This window comes from Periophthalmus magnuspinnatus, chromosome 16, assembly GCF_009829125.3.
Source record: "Periophthalmus magnuspinnatus isolate fPerMag1 chromosome 16, fPerMag1.2.pri, whole genome shotgun sequence".
Taxonomy (NCBI): Eukaryota; Metazoa; Chordata; class Actinopteri; order Gobiiformes; family Gobiidae; genus Periophthalmus; species Periophthalmus magnuspinnatus.
In genome coordinates this window covers 16,344,812-16,367,988 of record NC_047141.1, presented here as the reverse complement: position 1 = coordinate 16,367,988, position 23,177 = coordinate 16,344,812, and the positions used below count along the sequence as shown (strand labels likewise).

The 23,177-nt window shown below is 38.6% G+C and overlaps 1 protein-coding gene across 3 annotated transcripts; it reads left to right on the top strand.

The window, feature by feature from the left end:
* Window positions 1-42: 42 nt before the first annotated feature.
* enpp2 (ectonucleotide pyrophosphatase/phosphodiesterase 2) lies at window positions 43-22,889 on the top strand. Of its 3 annotated transcripts, none has more exons than XM_055227909.1 (25): window positions 43-228; window positions 655-754; window positions 4,357-4,509; window positions 6,023-6,148; window positions 7,172-7,232; window positions 7,304-7,401; window positions 7,478-7,557; window positions 7,801-7,920; window positions 9,146-9,201; window positions 13,954-14,019; window positions 14,444-14,516; window positions 14,611-14,719; window positions 15,552-15,677; window positions 16,026-16,057; window positions 16,140-16,267; window positions 17,788-17,863; window positions 17,953-18,040; window positions 18,605-18,870; window positions 20,157-20,292; window positions 20,460-20,599; window positions 20,859-20,994; window positions 21,060-21,137; window positions 21,222-21,354; window positions 21,510-21,663; window positions 22,054-22,889. In XM_055227909.1, the coding sequence occupies exons 1-25, from the start codon at window positions 211-213 to the stop codon at window positions 22,222-22,224; spliced, it is 2,724 nt and encodes a 907-aa protein (XP_055083884.1). In that variant the 5' UTR covers window positions 43-210; the 3' UTR covers window positions 22,225-22,889. The 3 variants fall into 3 exon arrangements, with proteins under 3 accessions (XP_055083884.1, XP_055083885.1, XP_055083886.1); XM_055227910.1 differs by having other exon boundaries at window positions 44-228; window positions 18,605-18,774; XM_055227911.1 differs by having other exon boundaries at window positions 45-228; window positions 18,605-18,774; window positions 20,247-20,292.
* Window positions 22,890-23,177: the final 288 nt, after the last annotated feature.

The window sequence follows — 23,177 nt, the reverse complement described above, 5'->3', positions numbered from 1 at the left end:
TCCTCCGTGTTCAAACGCGTGTGAGTGTTGAAAATTAAGACTAAATCCCTCCTCCGAGCCAACACCAATAAGAATGCCGTGCGCTTTTCGAAGTCGCCTCCCCCTGTGCTCTGTCGTACCTCCGCAGCGGTGGTCCCCCCTCTGTCCCAGTCAGCATCACTCACTCTCGGACCTATAGCACCGGAATCCGCACAGAACCGACCCGGGACTATGTTGCTACAAAAACTGGTACAGTACGATTTTATTTGACCATATTAGTTAACGACTGCGTAAATTTTGTGCGTAAAACGTGCGTAAAAGCAGCCAATTTCATTATTATTCATTCTTAGGTGATTATAATGTTACTATTAAGCTTTCTTTTTTCCGGATATCCCCTCCTCCTTCCTTTCCCTGCTGCTGTGCATTTGCAGAACAATTGTGGATTCATTTGAAACTGCAAACTGATTCGTCAAAGTCAACGATTGTTATGCGCTCCCGGGTGGTCTCTTGTCGCTTTGAACGGCACATGTTCCCAAACTAACGCAATTCACTTACACAAAAACTTTCTTTAAATTAGAACATCTATTATGGTCTTTGGACGTGATAGTTGTAAGATACATTATATTATGCTATTAATAATCACGTGATCTTTCCACTTTTTGGGATATTTTCTAGCTCTTATGGATCCTTTCTTTCGTTTGCGGCTCTGAAGTTACTTTGGGATTTGTGTATGACCGGCCAAGACGCTCAGGAGAGGATTCATCTCGGGCTGACTGTGAGTACAACGTGAACTTAACTGGCTACTGACAAAAACTGTCCTCAAATAACTTGACCCCAAAGCACCTTAGTGCCATAAAATGTCCTTGGAAACGCACTTAGCAACCAGCTGCGTCTCCAGCTGTTTTTGGCATTCCTGTACTTGGCATTTTTGTAACAGTGTGGTGTATTTACAAGAATAAAGAGCCATTTTCTGATCCTTTCCTCAATTTAAAGATTTTCGGATTATTTATTGGCTACTACTAGTATGTCATATTGCAAGAAAAGCCCTGTGTTTTTACAGCATTTCTTCTAGTCACAGTCACATTTGGATTTATTATTCTGGCTTGTGAGCCGCCCACATTTGAAACATATTTTTGTGAGTTACCGGTAGTTACAAAGTTCTTCATAGTAATCCACACTGGAGTCATGTAACTGAGGAAACAAAGGCATGTTTTTACCATTTTCCACAATAACAATCCAGTACTACTCACATTCTTCAGCAAGTACATATTTAACATTTTTGACCCAATCATATCCGTCGTCTCAAGCATGCTCTGAGTTAGTTTTGCAACCTGTATGTGTAAAAACAACAGTCTTCATAGCTATTAGAATCAGAAAAGCTCAGATATGACTCTGCAAGAGCAAGCTGGCAACTCTCACCTTGCATACCACTGCCAGATAGGATTGCTTACTCATTTGCAGCCATGTGGGGACAGCAAGACATTCATTACCATTATAAGTACTATTATAAGATATAATTTAGTATTTGAAGCTCAATTTATAGAGCTGCTAGACTATACTTGATCTTTAAGTTACAGGTTTAAGCAGGTTTGGGCACCTGTACTTTGCAAGTTGGGTAGATGCCTTGGCCTGTGCTCTAACATTTGGAAAATGAAAAATATAGACCCATTATGCTTCTTGTGCATCAGTAAAGGGCAGTAGTAACATAAAAATTTTAAATTTTTTTTGTCAAAAGTTTAAGTCAAATTTTATGAAAAAAATAAATAAAAATGCTCTAAATTAACCAAATAAACATTTAACCCTAGTGTTGACAGTGCTAGTGCGTCTTATTATTGACTCAAGGCAGAGCAGCAGCGAAAATACAGCCCCTCATCCAATCAGAAGTACCCAGCTACAGTGACTTGTTGTACCCCCCCACCTCCTCTCCTCCTCTGGCTCAAACTCATTTCAAATGCGCTGGCAGCCTCTTCACATAGAAAATAAGCCTAGCAAATAAACTAGCAAATTCACTAGCCGACCATGTGGAAACTCCGATCTCATCTAATTACATGTAACTTGTGTTTTGAGGAGCAATTTTCTGCAGCGATTTTGGACGTGTCGCTTCAGTTGACATTGATGTGATTGATTGCACCTGAAGCTCACACGGGGTTAAACTTTGCTCCAAAAAATCGCCACTTGTTTTTTGGCTTGAGTGTTGGATATGGAGCACTGCGAAAGGCATGTCCTACACATAGTTGGCCAAGATACATCCGTGCCAGTCCAAAATACACTTCAGCAAGCCCGCAATCCAGCCAGTGGACGAGGGAGTACCACAGTGAACATGCATGTTGTAAATGTGAGCAGCTTTCACACATTACGGTTATATTTAGTCTTTTTTACCAGACTACCTTTAAAGCCAACAACAAATTATTGATTTTATTTGGTCTGAAATCAAGAATTCAAGTAATGGAATAACATGTCAAAAATTGTCTTAGCATTTATAGTAATGCCAAGTTATGACTCAGTTTAAGTCAATAAAGACTACAACTTTGCTGGCAATGACTACTGTATTGTACCAAATTGAGTTTATGTTTTACAATGATATAAAAAAAAATAATATGATTTCTACTTAAGATTGAACCAGTCTAGGCTTAAATACAACTCACATTGTCTTCTCTCCAAATAGTAAGTAGAAAACATATTGTCCTCATAAGGAAAGAACGATAGACTATCCAGCTACAGAACTATAGGCATGGTTTAGATTGCTATTTAGATTGGATACACTTAGATTTATATTATTTTCAAACAATAATTCAGTTCATTTGTTTGTCTTTAAAGGTTAACATTATCCACTTTTCATTTACCGCAATGTAAACTCCTTCTTAATACCTCATTTCACCATAAATGTTTTAATTATCACAGCCATTGCCTAGCCTGTGTTGACACTCATACCAAAATCCCAACCCACACCCAGGCTAACATCGCGAGCCTATAACCCCACTTCGAATGAGCCCATTGATGCTAAGTGACGTTTTGACACACACTGTTCTACCCGCTGTGCCAGTGGGCTTTGCAGCATAAATAATATTAAAGAGTCCACACCTCAGTGCCCTCATATAGAGCAGCATATGTGTCCGCACAGGAACTGCTGGCATCCTCTGGTTTTCTCAAGCTTGTTTTTTTCACTCGGCCAGTTAGACAAGGAGCGTGTTGTAGTGAAAAGTTCAATCCGTCTCGTGCTCAGATGTGCAGGATGTCTTCAGTTAAAGCTGGGCCCTGGTGCTTGCACACATGGGGGGCCGTGCCAGAATGGGTCTGTCTGTTTCCCGACTCCTCTGCAGGGACAAAAGAGGCATAGTTGTGTATTAGTGTAACTGGAGCATCCTGTAGTGAGCGAACATTAGCATGAGAAGATCCCACCCGCAGATTTGGGTTTGGGTTTGTTACGCTTATTAACAGCTCACCGGCTCATACTGTAGATCAGATTGCTCTCGTTTTGTGCAATCTGCCCACCATAAAGCCAGACTCTGTTGGCAGTCTATGCACTGGGTTGGTGTAATGCTTTCATTTCCTTTGTGGAACTCAGAGTAGTGGTTACATTCACTACCTTTACTTTTTATATTATTACTGAGCCAATGGTTGAAATGACACAGTGTCCTCACATGTACTGCTCATGTCTTGATAATCATTGCCAGATGGAGTTTGTTGCTGCTCCAAAATCTTTTTTTTTTTTTTTAAATAATAGTGCTTACGTGTTTTAGTCTAGAACACGTGCCAAACTCAAGGCCCGCGGGCCAAATGTGGCCCTCCACATCATTTTATGTGGCCCTCGACAGGATAAATTAAAAGGTGTGATGATCTTAAAATCTCATTTTATCAGGAGATACACAGTTACACAGACATATTTTTACATCTAGGCAAATACATATGTAATATTTATAACTTGAATAAGTCATAAATACAAAAACAGTTAATTAACAAGTTAAAAATTAGTTAGATTTATTTTACATCTGGCCCTTTGAGAGCAGCCATTTTGCTGATGTGGCCCTCGGTGAAAATGTGTTTGACACCCCTGGTCTAGAAGATTTTCCTTTTGGTACAGTTTATCAGATGTATAATTAAGTGAAGTAGTTACTTAGGGGAGGGGTTCCTTCTGTATCCCAAATGTTATTGCAATCCTTTACTGTGTCCTTAAGAACGATACTTCACCTCATTTGAAGAAATACTCACCAGCATTCATTGGTAAACACATACATTTCAAATTAGTTTCAGTTTTTACACAAGTGCACTCCAAAAAAAAAAACAACCCAAAAAAAACAAAAAACAAGACAATGTATGGTTTCCTTTCATCAGTTGTTGTATTGCTCCCTCCTCACTCTAATTCTAACTGTCCCACAGCGCGGACATCTCCCTACAACCCCTCCTCTGGCTCCTGTAAGAATCGCTGTTTTGAGCTGGTGGAGTTGGACCCTCCGAACTGTCGCTGTGATAACCTCTGTAAGACCTACCACAGCTGCTGCTCTGATTTCGACCAGCTCTGCCTCAGAACAGGTGAGAAACACAGTACAATTCTGACCAGCACCCCACCCCAGTTTTAAACTCTGAGCAGTTTAGAGTTATGTGATTCATATCAGTGAGCCCACAATCTCTTCCGTACCCACATTTTGTATTTGTACAATGTGTGAAGAATTTGTCTGTCTTATTTATTTGATTGGGGCAGTTTATGTTACTGTAATGAACATAGCTCTGTAGTAGTAATGTAATGTATCTATGAGCTTATCTTGATCCATTATCCCGCCTTCACTCGCACAAACAGACTGTCAAACACCAGTGTACATGGACAATGAAGGGAAGGTGGGTAAGGAGTTTTGCTCAAGGACACAACAACCATGTGTACTAGAGCAGTGTTTTTCAAACTGATGGTATTTGGAGAGCTCTTCATCCATCCATCCATCCATTTTCTTCCGCTTATCCGGGGCCGGGTCGCGGGGGCAGCAGTCTAAGCAGGGACTCCCAGACTTCCCTCACCCCGGACACGTCCTCCAGCTCCTCCGGTGGGACCCCAAGGCGTTCCCAGGCCAGCCGAGAGACATAGTCCCTCCAGCGTGTCCTGGGTCTTCCCCGGGGCCTCCTCCCGGTGGGACATGCCCAGAATACCTCCCTAGGGAAGCGTCCAGGAGGCATCCTGAGCAGATGCCCGAGCCACCTCGGTATTTGGAGAGCTCTTCAGTTTATGGATTTGGCAAATGTATTCAATTTTATCAGCTTTTTGGGCCTTTAGTTGATAATAATTTTGGAAATGATGTAGTCCACTTTTAGACCTGGTTTAGCCCTAGATTAGACCTGGAGTAGTCCTATTGCACATCTGATTTTACTTTGTGCAAACCAAATATTTTCTTTTGTGGTACCTGGGGTGAAAATTTTGAGAGCTACTGCACTAAAGCCACTGCTGCCCCGCTACTGTACCTGGTATTTCCAGTGGTCTCCTATCCAATTTCAGCTGTTGAATCTTTAATATATATTTTGAACTCCTGCACACAATATTACCGTATGCCATTTCCTTCTCAATCTACTTGTACAGTATAAAATCATTTTTCATAAGCTTTTTATTATTCTAATTTTTCACCGCTGCATGTCCTTGTCCCTCAGTGTTGATCTGTCAGCACTTCCCTCCTGCTATTCCCAGTGTTGGTGGTCTGAGCCTGGTGGTCTATGGCTTACCACTGCTTTGCCACTCTCTCCCCTTCTCTCCCCAAAACCATGTTAGACCCATATTTGGTTTTACCCTGACACTGAATCTTGTGCAGTTATCTCAAATGACCTTTTTGAATAAATGTTTTACCATATACCAGATATAATCATTTATTCCCGCAGTGAAGCCTATAGCAAGTGGTCAATGGAGACGCCAAACCACTAGCATTAAACTATCAAATCTAATTTATGTACGTGTGGTTGAACTATTGAAAAATGATCCAGTTGACATGAATTGGGAACACAATACATCGTGACTGTGGATGTTTGTGGTTGTTAATATTTATTTATTGAACTTGATGACATTTTGCAGAGGGAGGATATGAGTGCAGTAAAGACCGCTGTGGAGAGACGCGGAATGAACAACATGCCTGCCACTGCTCTGATGACTGCTTAGCCAAAGGAGACTGCTGTACCAACTATAAGGCACTGTGCAGAGGTCAGCTACTCTTCTGATTTTAACAATGCACTAAATGTTTGATATTTGAAACCTGCATGTTCTGAGTCACTGTTTGGGTATAAGTCATATTTTTTAATTGTGCAAATGACTTTTTTCATCCATGGAACTGGCATTAAATCTATTTAGCTTATATTCATTCAATGTAGGTGTTTTTATTGTAGGAATGCAACAATATAATAATATATAATAATGTAATATAATATTTAATCGTTCACAATACACATTACAGTACAATACACAGTAGTATCCAGTGTGTTAATCCTGACATACTCTTGCAGATACATGAAGAAAACAGCTCCATAAAGGCCTAACTGCTCAATTTAAGCACTAAACAAATAGTGAAATTAAATAAAAAGATATGTTTATTAATAATTACGATGAGAATAACAGATTAAGCTTTTATATTTGTTCTTTTGATCAATATCATGAGAAAACTATATCATTGCATCCCTATTTTATTGCTTTTTAACCTGAATAACATGCCTTTTTACTTATCGCACTTGTAATTATTACAGATTTTGGTATCAGTGAACTTTTGATGCAATAACTCATTCATCCAGGAGTGGCCCATAATGGAGGCAGTCATCTGGACAAGGTTTTAGTGCGTTCACAACAGTTTAGTACTGATGTAGACTTGGCTTGGTCCTGTTCTAGTCCTGGTATAATCCTGGTTCAGTTCAGGTTTGGTTTTGTACTTAGTTCAAATTCCAACTTTAATATGGTGTGTGTGGGTGTAAATGTCACTGCACCCTTAAGCTCAAGACAGTTCAACTTCCACACAATTTTTTTTCTCTCAATTCTCAAAAGCTAGGTTGTGTTTTTACTCTAAGGATAGATTTTTAACACAAATTAATTCCATTATTTTATTTTACATTTTTGTCCCATCTTCTAATGTCAAGTTAGTATCTTGGGCCTTTTTTGATTTTTAAATTATGCAGACAAAAACATACTCTTTTGTTTTTACAGGCCAATCATAGTTTTAGTAATCTTTAAATTTTTTAGGAGACACATTGTGGCTGCAAGATGACTGTGAGGAGATTAAAAGTCCTGAATGTCCAGCTGGGTACGTTCACATTTGACTAGGTGCAAATGATACATGTTTAAATTCATTTGTAATATGGTTTGTTTGTGCAGGTTTATGCGTCCTCCGCTCATTATGCTGTCAATGGATGGATTCAGAGCGTCATACATGAAGAGAGGGAGCGCTGTCATACCCAATATTGAGAAACTGAGTAAGAACACATTACAGATTGACATTATTATTTATTTGACATTTATATTAATTCTAAATACTGTATTTCTTTCTAGGGACTTGTGGAACACATGCCCCTTACATGAGACCAGTTTACCCGACCAAAACCTTCCCAAACCTGTACTCCCTAGCCACTGTAAGCCATTGTATTTTAACAGCACATTTTAACAGCACATTTGACCGTTAGAGAGGGTTAAACAAAGACATAGTATTCATATACATGCACATAAGACCTATGAGATTCAAAATGTGTTATATTGTGTTGTATGAAGCATTTGCAAGATCCACTTCATACAACACACATTTTGGAAGGGATTCATTAAAAAAGGTAAAAATACTATGATTATAAATTGTATTACAAATATTCACTTGTCTCTAGGGCCTGTATCCAGAGTCCCACGGTATAGTTGGTAACTCCATGTACGACCCTGTGTTTGATGCCACTTTCAATCTGAGGAGCCGAGAGAAGCTGAATCATCGCTGGTGGGGAGGGCAGCCTGTGAGTACAATACGGAATAGGCCTTGTTAATAGACTACTACTACTACCAAGCATTAATAATTGACTTTGTTATTTAAAGAAGACATACTATCCAACCCTCTCGAGATGTATTTAGACTTGTTCATTTGAGTAATCATTATTCTCCTTCGTTCATGGTGCCATTGCTCTAAAAATTACTGTTTTTCCTCTACCTCCCACACACGCCCCCTGCTCTGTACTAACTTCATTTTCAGATAGATTTTTTTCTTCAAAACATGGGATAAAGCATAAAGCAAAAAGTCCATTGCTTGCTACTGCGAATTGTAGCTATCTGTAGGCGGGCCTGGCAGCATGGTTTGGCAGTGTGGCACCCGCTGTAATTTAAAGCAGACCTATTTTGCGAAATTTTGTTTTTAGAGCTTTTAACCAAATTATAGTTGTTTCCTTTTCTCATTTATCCTCTTGCAGTTGTATTTAGCATGAATTTGTGCATGTTTGAGTAATCTTTATACTCCTGTTTACGCCATAGCTCCAATTGTCACTGCCACCTGTACATGCCCACTGCTCTGTACCTACTTCATTCTCCTATTTGATTTTCCTAATCTGTGATACGTGTAGGATTTCGGCAATGTTGTGTTGCCATTTTTGCACAAATGAAAAAAAAATCCATGGTAGGTGCTGACAACGTTTACAGCAAAGTCATCTCCTAATGGGCATCGCAGTTTTCTAACACAGAAGTCAGCTGGCTTGTTTCTTTTATTAAGTTGTTTGTCCAAATTATAGCATTATGATCCATGGGTGTCGTAGATTATAACTTTATAGCAGACTCAAGCAGTTCTTTCTTTCTTTTTTATTAATTCTCATGTTTTAAATGTCATGATTGATATTTAAATGAGAAAAATCTGGCTGGTTATCTATTCTCTGCAAATATATCCCATAATACTCACTGTTAATCACCTTGTCCTACTGGTGCTTAATAATACATTAGCGTGGGAATTTAAATGTAGCTTTTGCTGATTTACAATTGATGTAAAAAAGAAAAAAGAAAGACTCATTTCTAGCTTGTCTTTCACTCAGTCCAGTCCTTTTCCACACACCCACATAAACCGGGAACTCCTCCTGGCTTACTGTTTTCCACAACCTTTCTGACGTTCCCGCACTTACAGTAATAATTTTGTAGAATGAGAAGTTACAATTATACATCTGTGCAAGTTGTGTTTGATAAAGTTATGTTGTTTTGCTTTAGATCTGGATAACGGCGCTGAAGCAGGGAGTCAAGGCCGCCAGCTTCTTCTGGCCAGTGTAAGTCAAAGTTTGTTTGAGTAGCTGAAAGGAGCTGCTACTGACAACATTTACAATTTCACCAAAATAATAGTAATAATATACCAAAACCACTTACCTCCATTTGACTCAATCCGTGGCACCTCCTTCTCCAGCTCACTTCGTGCTCCTTATATACAGTATTGTTAATGAAATGAGCTGCAATAAATGAACAAAACACAATTTATTTAACCCTCTACAGCTCCAGTCTTATTATAGTAAAGAAAGACATCAAAAAGTTCCCAACTAGTACATAGGAAAAGGGCACAAGATAAATATAGTGGAGTATAAAAATAATAATTACTGATTGATGCAACAAAATAATTGTTCCATCCATCATGTATCGACCGATAAGTCGATATAGTAATAAATGTGACAAATCTAGTGAGCATGTTGCCAATTAAATTCTTATTACTTGTATGCCATTTCCAAATCAACTTCAATAGGCTCAAACCACCTTAGAGCCATCGCACATAACATGACTTTAAAATAGGCTCTGTACACAGCTAATAGTCACTTTTATTAAAATAAATAACCTTTTAAAATTCAAATACATTAAAATATACACTACCCAATTATTTTTATATGTATAAGTTTATATGTTTTAGTATTTATTATGCCTCAAAATTAGCAGTACTGTTAGCATTGAGGCACAAACATTTCTCTTTCTCCTCCGGTGAAGTACTAACTTTATTTGTGTAGTTTTTAACATGCAGCTCATTGTCCACTGCCTTATCTTTAAGTATTTATTCATTTTAGCGAGACTCATATACATACAAAAACATAAAGATAAAAATGGACAGGAAGTAGTAACGCTAACAGTGAGGTTGCCAGGCAGGAAGTGTGGCTCTGCGCTTTTTGAGAGAACCGGATGTAGCCAGTCCATCTGTACATATTTACCCACAGACTGTTCACATCACCTGCACAGTACTGTTAGAATGTATCAGTATATATTATTCAATCTACAGTTCTCGTTCTATCCTGCGCATTGTCCCATAAGGCCATACACAGTGCTGTTGTACCTAGGCAGGTGTTTTCACTTACTTTTCCTTTGGCCAGAGTCTGTGTGTGGCCAGGGTTGGATTGATGGACTTGCTTTACTGGATCGCTTAATATCGGACAGTGCGCTCTTAGAATTTGAACGTAAGTTTGGCTGATCAACAAGCTTAAGAGAAAACACCTGCTGCAAATCTATATTTTTATGGTTACAGTTCTTACATTGAGCTGAAATAATTGCTCTCTGCTCCAGTGAATATCTACAAAATCAAAAGGCACAATTTTCGGACTTGAAAAATGACCAAAATGCAGTGAAGTGACAACAGTAATAATATTTTGTGCTGGAGCAGTGTGACTGGACCACCCTGTTGCACAAAATGCACAAACCTTGTACCTAGTTTAAATTATTATTAATCCAATCATAGGTAATCATAGGCTCACAGTGCTGCACTTACATTCTTTGTTTTGGTTGGTGTGAAATGGCTGACTTTGGCATCTCTCTTTCGAATTTGGAGGAGTTACCGGCAAAGAAACAAAAAGCTCTCAGTTTATCAACAAAACCCACGGGAGCGGTAGTTTACTGGCATATGCTTCAATAGTGGGAATAAGATTAGGTCATTTAGAAAGCGTCTGCAGTCATATAGAACAATTGCTTGATGGTAAACGTACATGAACAGAATATATAAACACGCTTTATCCTTCAAATGGCTTACGCTTGTTAGTACTCTCACTGTTATAGCTAATCCAGGCACCTGCAGATGTCCCGATGATCCTTGTGAACGTTTGCATTTTGAGTTCATGGTTAGAACAAAAAACATTAAGCATATGCAAAAATTGAATAAAAGCATAGGTAAGACATCTTGATTGGACTTAGAGAGTGTTGCTGTTGTGTTAAATCATATGGAACACAGGTTAGAGTCTTGATATAATTCAGGAAGTCACAACTGAAACTGTAACTAATTGAAGTGTAACTAATTGAATCATTAACGTTTGGTTGTATTTAAAAGTTGAAATAGCTAACTTATATGTGTTGTCCAATCACATGATGAGACAAATGAGATCAACTTAACTGAGTATCTCAATCCCGCACTCTTTGCTTCCTTTGCTCTCTAAAAAACAGCCAAAACACAGCCAAAACAACAATAGCCTTTATAAAAACAATCGCAACTGCAAGTACTCCAATGCGAAACAGATTTTTTAAAAGGATGTAAATGTGAGATTGGAAAAAAACAATCAAATGGCACCATAAATACGTGATCTGATATAAAATAACGTGTAAATTCTACAACTTGTTCACCACATGAGAGCATAAACAAAGCCCTTTCCCTAGCTCTAAATCATTTGGTGTGGAAGGTTTACAGTAGAACATGTCCGATCATGTTCCCACTAAAACATCATCTGACACAGAGCACCCACATTTATCAGCGGCAGTAGGAGTAGTCCGAGCACAGAGGGCTTTTGAGGCAGCCTGCTTCAGTTGTGTGCTGTGCGGCAGCGTGTGGCGTAGTGTTTTCTCTGCAGTTTGGCCTGTTTACTTTCCCCTGGACTCCTCTGTGAGCTGGGGTCGCAGACGTGCCACTGCATTCAACTTAACTGTGGTTTGCTCTGCTTACCATGCACTTGGCACCATAAGATAACATGTAAAGGGGCCTTAAGGTCAAATACGGCTACTTCAAAAAGATTTCTGAAGGTACTTTTTATGCTCCGTTTGAATAAATTGGGTCCATGACATTATAAAGCCCCCATAGTTTCAAATTTTATTATAGTATGTCACTTTCCACCCAGTGCCGTACTAACCGATTTGTTGCTTTATTTAACCATGTGATCAATTGTATGACCTAACTTCACATATTTTCACACCTGATGAAGAGTGTTTTCTATTTGAAATGCAATCAAATTGACTCATAATCATTCATCTACCGGACATACCTCAGAGATTACTTCTTTACTGCAAGATTTTTTGATGCGCACTTTTGTTCTTAAAGAGCACCTGGTACCTGCATGCTAAACCTTTGAGATTCAGAGAGCGCACCCAGCATTCTTTCATCTCTTAGTATTTTCCCCTTCACTCCAAGTCAAACTGTAGATCTTTTGCATGTCGTTCTTCTCAGCCACCAAAGTGAACAGAGGTGACTTTTTAACTTTAATAATAAAAAGGCACACTATTATTCAGCACGCAGGCACGTACGGAGTTGAAAGTCTCAAGATTATTTTATGAATAAAAACGGGTCAGCTTTGTGGATTTTCTGTTTGTTCTTTCAAACGGCAAATTCCATGTAGAGTTATAGGCTCCTGCTCTAAAATTATCACATCAAATCCTCAGCTGTTTGTGATGCAATCTATTCATTAAAGTAACATTAAACAGCCTGATCTTTTAGACCAGTAATCTAGTTCAAATTGCGACAGTGGCTTGGTTGGTAGATTGGTAAACATCATTGGTTGAGTGGTCTGATACGCTGACTCACAGGTTGGCAGTGTGATTCCAGTTCCAGCGATTCCAGATGAATGCTGTTGTTGTGTCCTTGGGCAAGACACTTAGCCCATTTTGCCCCTAGTGTCTGTGTACATTGGTGTCTGAATGTGTGTGTGAATGGGCGAGTGGTTTCCTTGATATAAAGCGCTTTGAGTGCCTTGAACGTGGAAAAGCGTTATATAAAAATGTGACCATTATTTATTTATTTATTTATTTTGGTCATCCATAACAGACTGCCCGGTTTGTTAATATTGTGTAAACTCATTGAACACCCAAAACTGAACAGCCCACTAATTGGAAAAATGTTTCTTATTATTTGGACTGAATGAGGTAGGTGTGATGCAGACAGTGTGAACATGGACATAAGCAATGTGCTGATGTGGAACTACACCCATATCCCACCTCCACCGCTCCCTGTGCCCTCCCTTGAGGCCTCACTGCTGGGTCTGATGGTTGACAGCTGTGGGCCTGGTGACAGCCAGCAGCGTGGTTGGTGGCCTGATCATAACAGCCAGTACACAAGCAACCTTTTGATGCCAAAGAACTTAAAAACCATGAGAGGTCTTTAAACCTGTTACTACTATACACACAACTCCACTTTACAAGCCTCATAAAAATCAATTTGGGTAATGACCCCTTAATTCAGGAATAGGTGAGGCTGGTTCTCAAAGTGTTGCACATGAGATTCTTTAAGGCGATTCTGCGGTTTAGTTAGGGATGGGCGATGCAGTATATTGTTCAAATTGGGTCCCCAGATATCAGTCCCATAGTGCAAATGTAGCCGATATTTGGCATATTTTTCTAATTTGTCCCACTCTTTGTGTGTCCAACAGATTTGTCTTTTTCAACAGATTCACGACTGAAATGAAAAGGGCTATTAGGTTAAAAAAAAAAAAAAAAAAAAAAGGGCTGTGTACACTAGCATGCAACAAATGGTTTAATTTAGTGATTAATGAAAAGTTAATTTGTTAAATTTACTACATTTAACATTATTTTGTAAGCCTTGCTTTCTGAAAATCATAATCAGTATTGACAAATATTATCTGTCAACCAGCAAGAGAAATATCAGATATCCGCTAAAAAAAAAATCCATATCGGATCATCTTTAGTTCTAGTCTACTTTGTTTGGATGTAACACTGGTTTAAACGTGTTATAGAACTGGTTTAGTCCTACTGCTACTTGGAAAGCTAAAGATTTTTCTGGGTTAGACAGTTAAACAGTTATGTGAAGTTGGTTGGCTCATTTGATAATTCTGTGTTTTCAGGGGCATCCCACTGGAGAGGAGGATTCTGACCATGCTGCAGTGGCTCCACCTCTCTGATGGGGAAAGGTAAACTCACTTCTCTCACTTTCTGTTTACTTTTGGTATACACTGAGTGACTCACTGCAAAAATATATAACTGCTGAATGATTTATTTGCCACACTAGAAGATGGTTAGCATGTTCAGTTAAAAAAAAAAGTGTTGCAATAATATTATAAGTTAGCACTGTGTATTAGATTGTTTTAAATGATTCCAAAAAAGGACTTAAGATATTTTAACAATACTCTGCAATTGGGACAGAGATACATTGTGTTTTAAATGTGCCTTGCCTTGTCCTTATGTAACTGTATACTTTAGTGTAGACCTTTTAATATTCCTTCCTGGACTAAATCCCTTTTAAAGCTACCATTACCATTACCATATGATTAAGTGAGATGGTTTGTAGAAAAGAAACAATTACCTTGTTTTCTTCAATTTTCATATATGTTTTAGGCCGTATGTTTATGCTATGCACTCGGAGCAACCTGACACATATGGACACAAAATGGGACCATTGAGTGCTGATGTGGGTATCACATTTTACTTTTAAAAATGGTGATTATACTGTTATTATAATTTGTAAAAACTACTATGGCATTGTGTTCTGTGCTTTATTTCAGTTGAGTAACCCACTGAGAATGATTGACCGAATCGTGGGTCAGCTCATGAATGGACTGAAACAGATGAAACTGCATCGTTGTGTAAACATCATCCTGGTGGGAGACCATGGTACAGAGTTACTAACCGTATCTTATCTGCAGGGATTGTGTTGAGAAAGTAAACGACTTTTGTCTGTCTAGTCTCTTGCTCTGCTGAGTTGGCAAAATATGACTAGATGGTGACATTTCCCCTGACTAAATCTTAAACTGTAGCAAAAGAAAAATTTAATTCTGTCAACTGGACAAATGTTTTAGAGTGAAGACGTTTTGCAGCTCATCCTAGCGGCTACTTAAGTTCTGCTCAGATTGCTGGTGGAGATGGCCTTATATCTATCTGAAGGGAAGAGCTAACTACATTGAAACTAACACACCTATTTGTATACAGTTATCACTATTGTTTTCCTTGCTTTGATTGAGGTCTGAGGATGGAGTCATAATTAGGAGATAAATGATTCCTAAGCACCCCCTCATTCCTGTTCAAAGCTGTTCAAAGACTAACAAAAATAGCTTCTTTAATTCCCCTCTCTACCCATTTCTTTGTCTATGATCTGTACCTCACTATCTTCAAAGGAGTGGGTAATGGGTTTGAGATGGAGATGGACGGCTGATTGGGGTCCTGAGTTGCTCTTGCAATGGTGTTGGTACATTCTCTTATGTAGTGGCTGTTTTGTTTCTCCAATATAATGCTCATTGTAGTCGTCACTACATTGAATGGAGTAGACCACATTGCTTTGATTGTGGCTTGGGGTTTTGTTAAACTGTAAATCATTTTGTGACTCTTTGCTCATTGCTACTTATTAATTTAGAAAAATAACACAATTATGTTGAAGTTCCACTGATTTTTCCTGATTCTTTTATAATCTATCTCTACATAAGTTCTTTCTCCCATTGTGTGAATTCAGGTATGGAGGAAGCCCACTGTGAGCGTACAGAGTTCCTCAGTAACTACATGAGTCACGTGGATGACATTATCCTCATCCCGGGGTCTTTGGGCCGGATACGCTCCCGACATCCCAACAACATCAAGTGTAAGAATCCTCTTTTATCAATATCATGTGAATATTTGTATTTCATTTTTATCTCTGCTCCCCCTTTATTTTTGTAAACTTTAGGCTTTCTCATGCGAATCATCTTTCTTAGACATTGCAAAGATTTGTATTTTTTATATTTTTTTTTGTGTATTGAGCTTGTGGCTATGAGTTGTTGCAATATACATTACATTACAATGTACATTAAAAATGCTTATCTTATATCTAGCTCAAGATCTGGAGAAGGGTCACTGGGTCAAATGTGGAGGAAGAAAAACTGTACACTATTTTCTATTTTATTAGCAATATTCAAGACATTATTGCTAATCCTGTATTATTTTTCTACAGATGACCCCAAGGCAATTGTTGCTAATCTGACCGTGAGTTAATCTAATCTAGTTCATGTCCTAATCTATCTTGCTCTTTCCCAAATGAATCCTAATAAGTGTAATTTTTTTGCAGTGTAAGAAGGCAGAGCAGCACTTTAAACCTTACTTAAAGCAGCACCTGCCTAAGAGACTGCACTACGCCAACAACCGGCGCATAGAAGACATTCATCTGCTGGTGGACAGGAAGTGGCATGTGGCCAGGTACCAAGCCAGAACTATGCATGTATAGTGTATGTGTGTATGTATATGCGGTATTGTGGACCCCAGGGTAAGGCATTAAGGAGGAATGTTATGGAAGGCCCACTATTTGCTCGGCTCAAAGAATGTGCCCATATGGGATTCTGGCTTTGTTCGCAGTAGTGCATTTTAATATAATGTTAGCGATCAGTTTTTATACTAGAGGTGTTTTTGTGCTGTACGCCTTAACAGCTATAAATGTGCACAGGGACAACACTAATATGATCACAGTGAGGATTTGAACCACCTACCCTCAGGTTAATGGGCACATTTTCATTCCAACATGCCACTAACATCTCTTATATAATATTATTTTGGGGTAAATGTGGTCAAAACAACCTGTGAAAGCATTTTTTTAATTAAGAGCAATTAGTTACTGTTAGTTAGTGTGCTTTAGGCTAGAGGACTAAGCATACTTCATTATAATTAATACCCAGGACAACAGACATAAACATGCACATATTTCCCACAGAAGCAGTTGATTCTGCTGCTTTAGAGAGATTCTGAGAAAAGCTACAATAATATTTGACCTAAAGCAATCTAAAAATGCTATCAATTCTGCTAAATATAGGATTTGACCAAAATATGCTGCTGGCTTCCACACGTGATGTTGTGAAATCTTTGCCCTAAATCTTTCACAACGCTCGTGCTGAAGCGTAAATGAGATGCTAATGTTAGTGCTGACAGCTGTTTGATGTAGAGCAGTCAGAGGTCCTCAGCGGTGATTCAGTGACAAAGTAAACCATGAAGTCACCTGGACCCACAGTCAAAACAAACTTACTCTGCTAACCGCGCCGTAGCTGCACATGGCTTTAGCTCCTCTAGCCGTGGGAGAGCTACAATCGCCAGTCTCCCAAGTTCACAAACACGTAGGCCTCAAAATGAAAGCCATCTTTGAGTGCGCTTTTCTGACGGACAGACGGGAAAATTGTTGGCACCGGAGCTGTGAGCGGTGTCAGAGTTTGCACCGTATCTTGCTTTTACATTAGGCTAGTGGACAGTGAAATAAAACACTTTAGTTGGAGCAGCTAATTTACATTTTTAACATGCTTGCGGGTTGGCCCCCTGCACGTGCGTACGCTCACACAGTGCAGACAGAGGGGCACACATCCACAAGTATCAGTAGAACTAGTGTTTGAATGGACACTTAATAAGAAATGGCTGTTTTTCAATTAGTTTCAGTGGCTGGAGGAGAGTGAAGGACTGGGTTGTCCACTGACTGCAGAGTAAACACAGACAGAATCCTGCACTTCACTTTATCTGGAGTTTAGACGGCCAACTGTCCACTCAGGGCGAGGTGGAGTGATGCAATCAGAATCATTAAAATATTAGACAACAAATATCTGTAGTGGATTGAACTAAATGCAAGTGTTAATAAAATTACACAAATATTTAGGCGCAAATTTGCCCAGATCTTCCACCAGCCATCATATCGAATATTACTGGTTTCTTTGTTGTTACTCCTTCCCACCGTGTCTTTACAGGAGGGCCCCTGAAGTGAAGCGGCACTGTGGTTTCTACGGTGATCATGGATATGACAACAAGATTAATAGTATGCAGGTACAGAGTGTTCTTAAGTCTTCAGTTTATCAACATTTAAGTCACATGTTAATTATTGTAAGTAATTGTACATTTATTTTTATCTTCAGACCATTTTCTTGGGATATGGACCCACATTTAAATTCAGAACTAAAGTCCCAGTTTTTGAAAATATTGAACTTTACAACGTCATGTGTGGTAAGTGCGTGCTTTGTTATTGTTTTGTTGATATGGAGCTCAGGATCAAACATCAAAACTTTACTTGTGATCAGATGTGCCAAGCTAGTTCTACTGATACTTGTGATTAGCAAAGAAGTAAACAAAAGAGGCATGAAACAACTTGTTAAACTGCTGGGTTTCTTCTGGTCAATACATTTATCACAGTGTCAGAATACTTTTGAATGAAAGCTATGTTTAATATTTAGCATCTTAAAATCTCAACTGGTTTAATGTAAGGCTAACTTAATATTATACGAGAAATGATAGCACAGTTCCAAGCTCTATAAGATAATTTAAATATATATCCAATTTGATGGATAATTGTGAAAATGCTTACCCATGTCATACTGTCAATAATAAATAAATTCCTTTCATTTATTTATAAGCATACAGTAAAGTAGCCAGTGTCACTGTGGTCTCTGTTTAGTTCAGATATAACTTTCACAGACAGCGATCCACTGCACCGGATTAAAACAAAATAAATAATGTCTTTCTGTAATAATAATCCCAATGTATCTTTTTATATTTAATTTGTTCATTCAGATCTACTGGGACTAAAGCCTGCCCCAAACAATGGCACCCACGGGAGCCTGAACCACCTGCTGCGTAGCCCCTCATTTAGGCCCCTGGTCCCGGAGGAGGTGTCCCGGCCCACTGCCTCTGGTCTGGTTCTGGGTGGGACAGATGACTTGGGCTGCAACTGCGATGAAAAGGTCAGCCCTGAAGACCTGCCGCCCGGGGAGCACCTGTCCCATACACATACACTAGTTTCTGCTAATGCTCATGAGGACATTATAGAGAAACTAAAGGTATCTGTGTGTCCCTGGTTTATCTGCACTCAACTTTAATGAAGAGCAATATGCAATTTAATTCATTCCCCTGAAAGATTTTAGTACAAACTGTAAATAAGTGTGGAAAGTTTAACAAGAAATTGATTCTGATGAAGTATTGTGTTCAAAGATATTTTTTTTGTTGGTTTACAATTTCAGTTAGTGTCATTGGTTTATTCCAGGTTTATTCCAGCTATAGACATTGTTACTTTGTATGTGCAGTTTATTGTTAGCCATAGTTGACAACAGCTCTGTGGTAAAGTTTAATGGTTTACTGGTGGTAGTGGTAGTATAGTATGATGGTGGTGAAAGTTAGCTGTCATCTAGTCTGTCTAAATAATGCTTTTTGATTTTGTACTCTGCCTGGCTGCTTCAATTCTGCTACAAATGTTGTTGAAATGTCTAGTCAGCATATTCTCAAACAGCTTCCTGTATAACTCCAATTGGTCCTGGTCTCAGTACAGCGCCCTCTATAGTAATTACAGTTGAATGGGATTTATTTGACACCTGTCAGAGCCCCTTAGGAACAAAGACACAGCAGTATAACAGAGCAGTGCTAGTTCTGGATGTGAGCCAGTCCTGCACACTGCTCCTCTGTACAGGGCTCTAACATGTGGTTCTGCTTTCACCCTTTAAGAACTCATGAGGGGGTAGCAGGGTATTAAGCATCAGGTTTAGTTTGGCTTTTCACAGAATTTACTTTAGTGCAGACAATACACTCAGACTATAGTCAGAACAGACCTGTTTGGCTTGAGGTGTGGGTGAAAGCATGTATTCCTTACATTCACTTAGAAAAGAATGACTGGCACTCCCACATTAAAATGTTTTATAATTATATGTTATCACATAAGGTTTGGTGTGATCCCTGTTTCATTACAAAGGAAAACAGAACACCCTTGTAATGAACAGCCTCTATTTTGTGCCCTAGTCAGAACTTCACTTCATAAAGTGAATGGGGCTAGGAGATCATTGGCTTGTTTCATTCAGCTTTCTATGCACACAAAAGCTTTGCCATTTCTTTGCTTTCTACTGGAGCCTATTCACCTTTTTAAATAATTCTATAAACCAGTGTCTACTACCTATTGTCAAATTGTAATTTTTGTCAACTGTCAGTTTCATGCAGTTTAATGTGTACTTTGAAGTGTACAAAAGTGAATAGACCTCAGCTTTGCTGTGCCATGTTTTGCTTATACATCTTGAATGTATTTGTGATTCCCGTGTGGATCTCTGGCAAGAGATTGTTTCAATCTCCAATCTCTTTGCAGTTGCGTGTAAAAAGTAGAGGCCAGAGAGGTTTGAAAGTGACCCTTGTACGAGGCTATAACCTGGAGTCACTCTGGCTCTGTCTCTTACAGAACAAAGTGGAGGAGCTAAACCAACGCCTGCGGCAAGCTATGGATGGTCAGTCTCCTGTCTGCTGTAGATACAAATATATAAACTATATTCTGAATCAGTATAACATTCTCCCAACCTTCCTGTTTTACTCTGTCCAACCTTGGGCTGTACTAACTAATACTGGGCCAATGGGACATATTACTATAACTCTACTTTTTGTATTTGATTGTCAGACAGCAGAAACCTTCCCTTTGGACGCCCTGCAGTTCTGTATCGAACCAAGTACTCCATCCTTCATCACAGTGACTACATCAGCGGATACAACGAGTTCTTGTCTATGCCTCTGTGGACTTCATACACTGTTAGCAAACAGGTTAGTGTTTTTCAAACAAATAACCAAGATACCTTTAAAACCAGAATACAACCCACACAGTGCTATAGGATAACGAATTTGTTAATCATGATCCTTACACTTTGGTGATGTGTAATGCCCTCTTCTGGCAAAAAATGTTAACTATCATAATTGCTTTTTTTGGACTGTTGACAATAGTATTTAAAAAAGATTGTTAATGGAACCTGAATATACAAAAACTGAATGTTCACTTCATTGTGCATTTTTCATGAACCTCCAGGTAGAGCTATATCCACTCCCTGATGCCTTATCCAACTGTGTGCGGCCTGATACAAGGGTCCCTCCGGCCTACAGCCAGTCCTGCACTAACTACAGAGCAGACAAGCAGATCACATATGCCTTTGTCTACCCACCACGTAAATCCATTTAAATTCCACCCAAAAAATTGCATCATTCTTGAATCTGTAATGTTTTTCCTCAGAATTATCTTTGCACATGGAGAAAAAATATGATGCGGTCCTCATCACTAATACTGTACCAATGTATCCTGCCTTTAAAAGTAAGCCTCTCTTAACTGTTGTAATGTTCAAAATGAATGCATTGTATTCTTGGGTACATTATGTGTTGTTGATTCTTTTTCCAGGAATATGGAGTTACTTCCAGAGAGCACTAGTGAAGAAGTTTGCCAATGAGAAAAATGGTGTCAATGTTCTCATTGGCCCAATATTTGACTATGACTTTGATGGGGTCAGGGACTCAACCGAAAGAATTAAAGAGTAAGAATTGTTTTTGAGAAATAACTAGAAATGCAAACCTATGCAGCTAATCCTAACTGTACATGGTTACAGTTTAAGCTACATTGTTTTTACATATGTTGCTTTACAGTTTGAATGATAATAATGACAGTGTGATTGCTTGTTTTCTGATTCAGGTTTATGACTGGAACAATCCCAGTGCCCACACATTACTTCATCGTTCTGACCAGCTGTCTGGACTTCACTCAGCCTGCAGACTCCTGCACTGGTCCACTGAGCAGTGCTGCATTCATCCTGCCACACAGGCCTAACAACGATGAGGCCTGCAATGTGAGTAACAAAGTCATAAACATATTTTCCCCATGTAAATCTGACACTGACAAAACACTTCCTAAATAAACAATCGCTGTTGTGACCTAAATCAGATTTTTACAGATCATTAACTATCACTGCTATAAAGATTCAAATGTTCTGAATAGACTCAGGTCTACTTTCAACTATAAACATTTATTTAATGTTTCTTTTACATCTTTTTGAGAATCATAATTTCTAATAAATCTTCTTGGGCACTTTCACTTGCTAAAACAAGGATGAAAGCAAGGATGGGTCAAATGCAGAGGACAATTTATAAATATAAGGTGTATTTTACAGGGACAATAAAGTACACCTTATGCCTTAATCTTAATTACATTTAAACAAACTCTTCCCACCCCCCTGCAGAGCTCAGAGGAGGAGTCCCGGTGGGTAGAGGAGCTGATGAAGATGCACACAGCTCGGGTTAGAGACGTGGAGCTCCTCACTGGTCTGGACTTGTACCGACGAACTAACCGACCATACACTGAAATTCTGTCCCTCAAGACTTACATGCACACATATGAGAGTGAGATCTAGACCAGTCATGTCTTTTGTCTTTACCGTGGTGGATTTATGTGGTACTAAAGAGGTGGTTTCATCTCCAACACACTGACTTTGCGTTTGCCCAACTGGGAACTTGAATTGTGACGTGTTTTTCTTGGATACAACTTTAAAGACCACTAAACTACAGCATCACCCACTTTACATAGTACTGTCCATAATTTGTTTATGATCATGATCATTGCACTCATTTTGTTATATCTTTGTTAAGTTTTCTAAATAACAACATTTGAGCCTCTATCTGCACATAAATGAATACATTGTTGCTCCAAAAAGGCTTTGTACATAAAAAATGGATATAGAAAGAATACCTGATAACTATTTTTATACTTTATACTTACATGGGCTGTACTGTAAATATCAGAGGTGCTTGTACTCGGTGCTTGTACATTGTTTTATTTCATCTTTCAACATGTGAAGTTTTTCAAGCTAAAAAATACAATTGAATATTTCTACCTATCCTTTTATTCTCATAGTAGCTTACATACATGGTAATGACAATTGAAATTGCACTAAAAGGTAATGACATCATATCATTTTGTTTGCCATTGTTATATTACCCACTACCAGTGAGTCAGTATGTTCAATGTATACAATAATATTGTAAATGAGTGTGTCTGTGAATGAGTGACGTTTTGAGATTTTTTTGAATGTTTTTGTGAATGAGTTTGGGATTTTTTTGTGTGCACCTGAACAATAAGGATAATGAATTAATGTTTTGTTTTGCCACCTGTGTGACTTTTATTTATGCTCCCTATACATGTCATTACAATAAAGAAGTGTTTTCTTACAGCTGTGTAGTTTGAGAACTAAATAATGACTCCACGTATATAATATTAGCCTACTGTATGGATCTTTTCTTTTTATCTTTTCTTTTTCTTTTTTTTTTTGCCATCACATGTTTATTTATTTTTTATTTTTTATTTTTT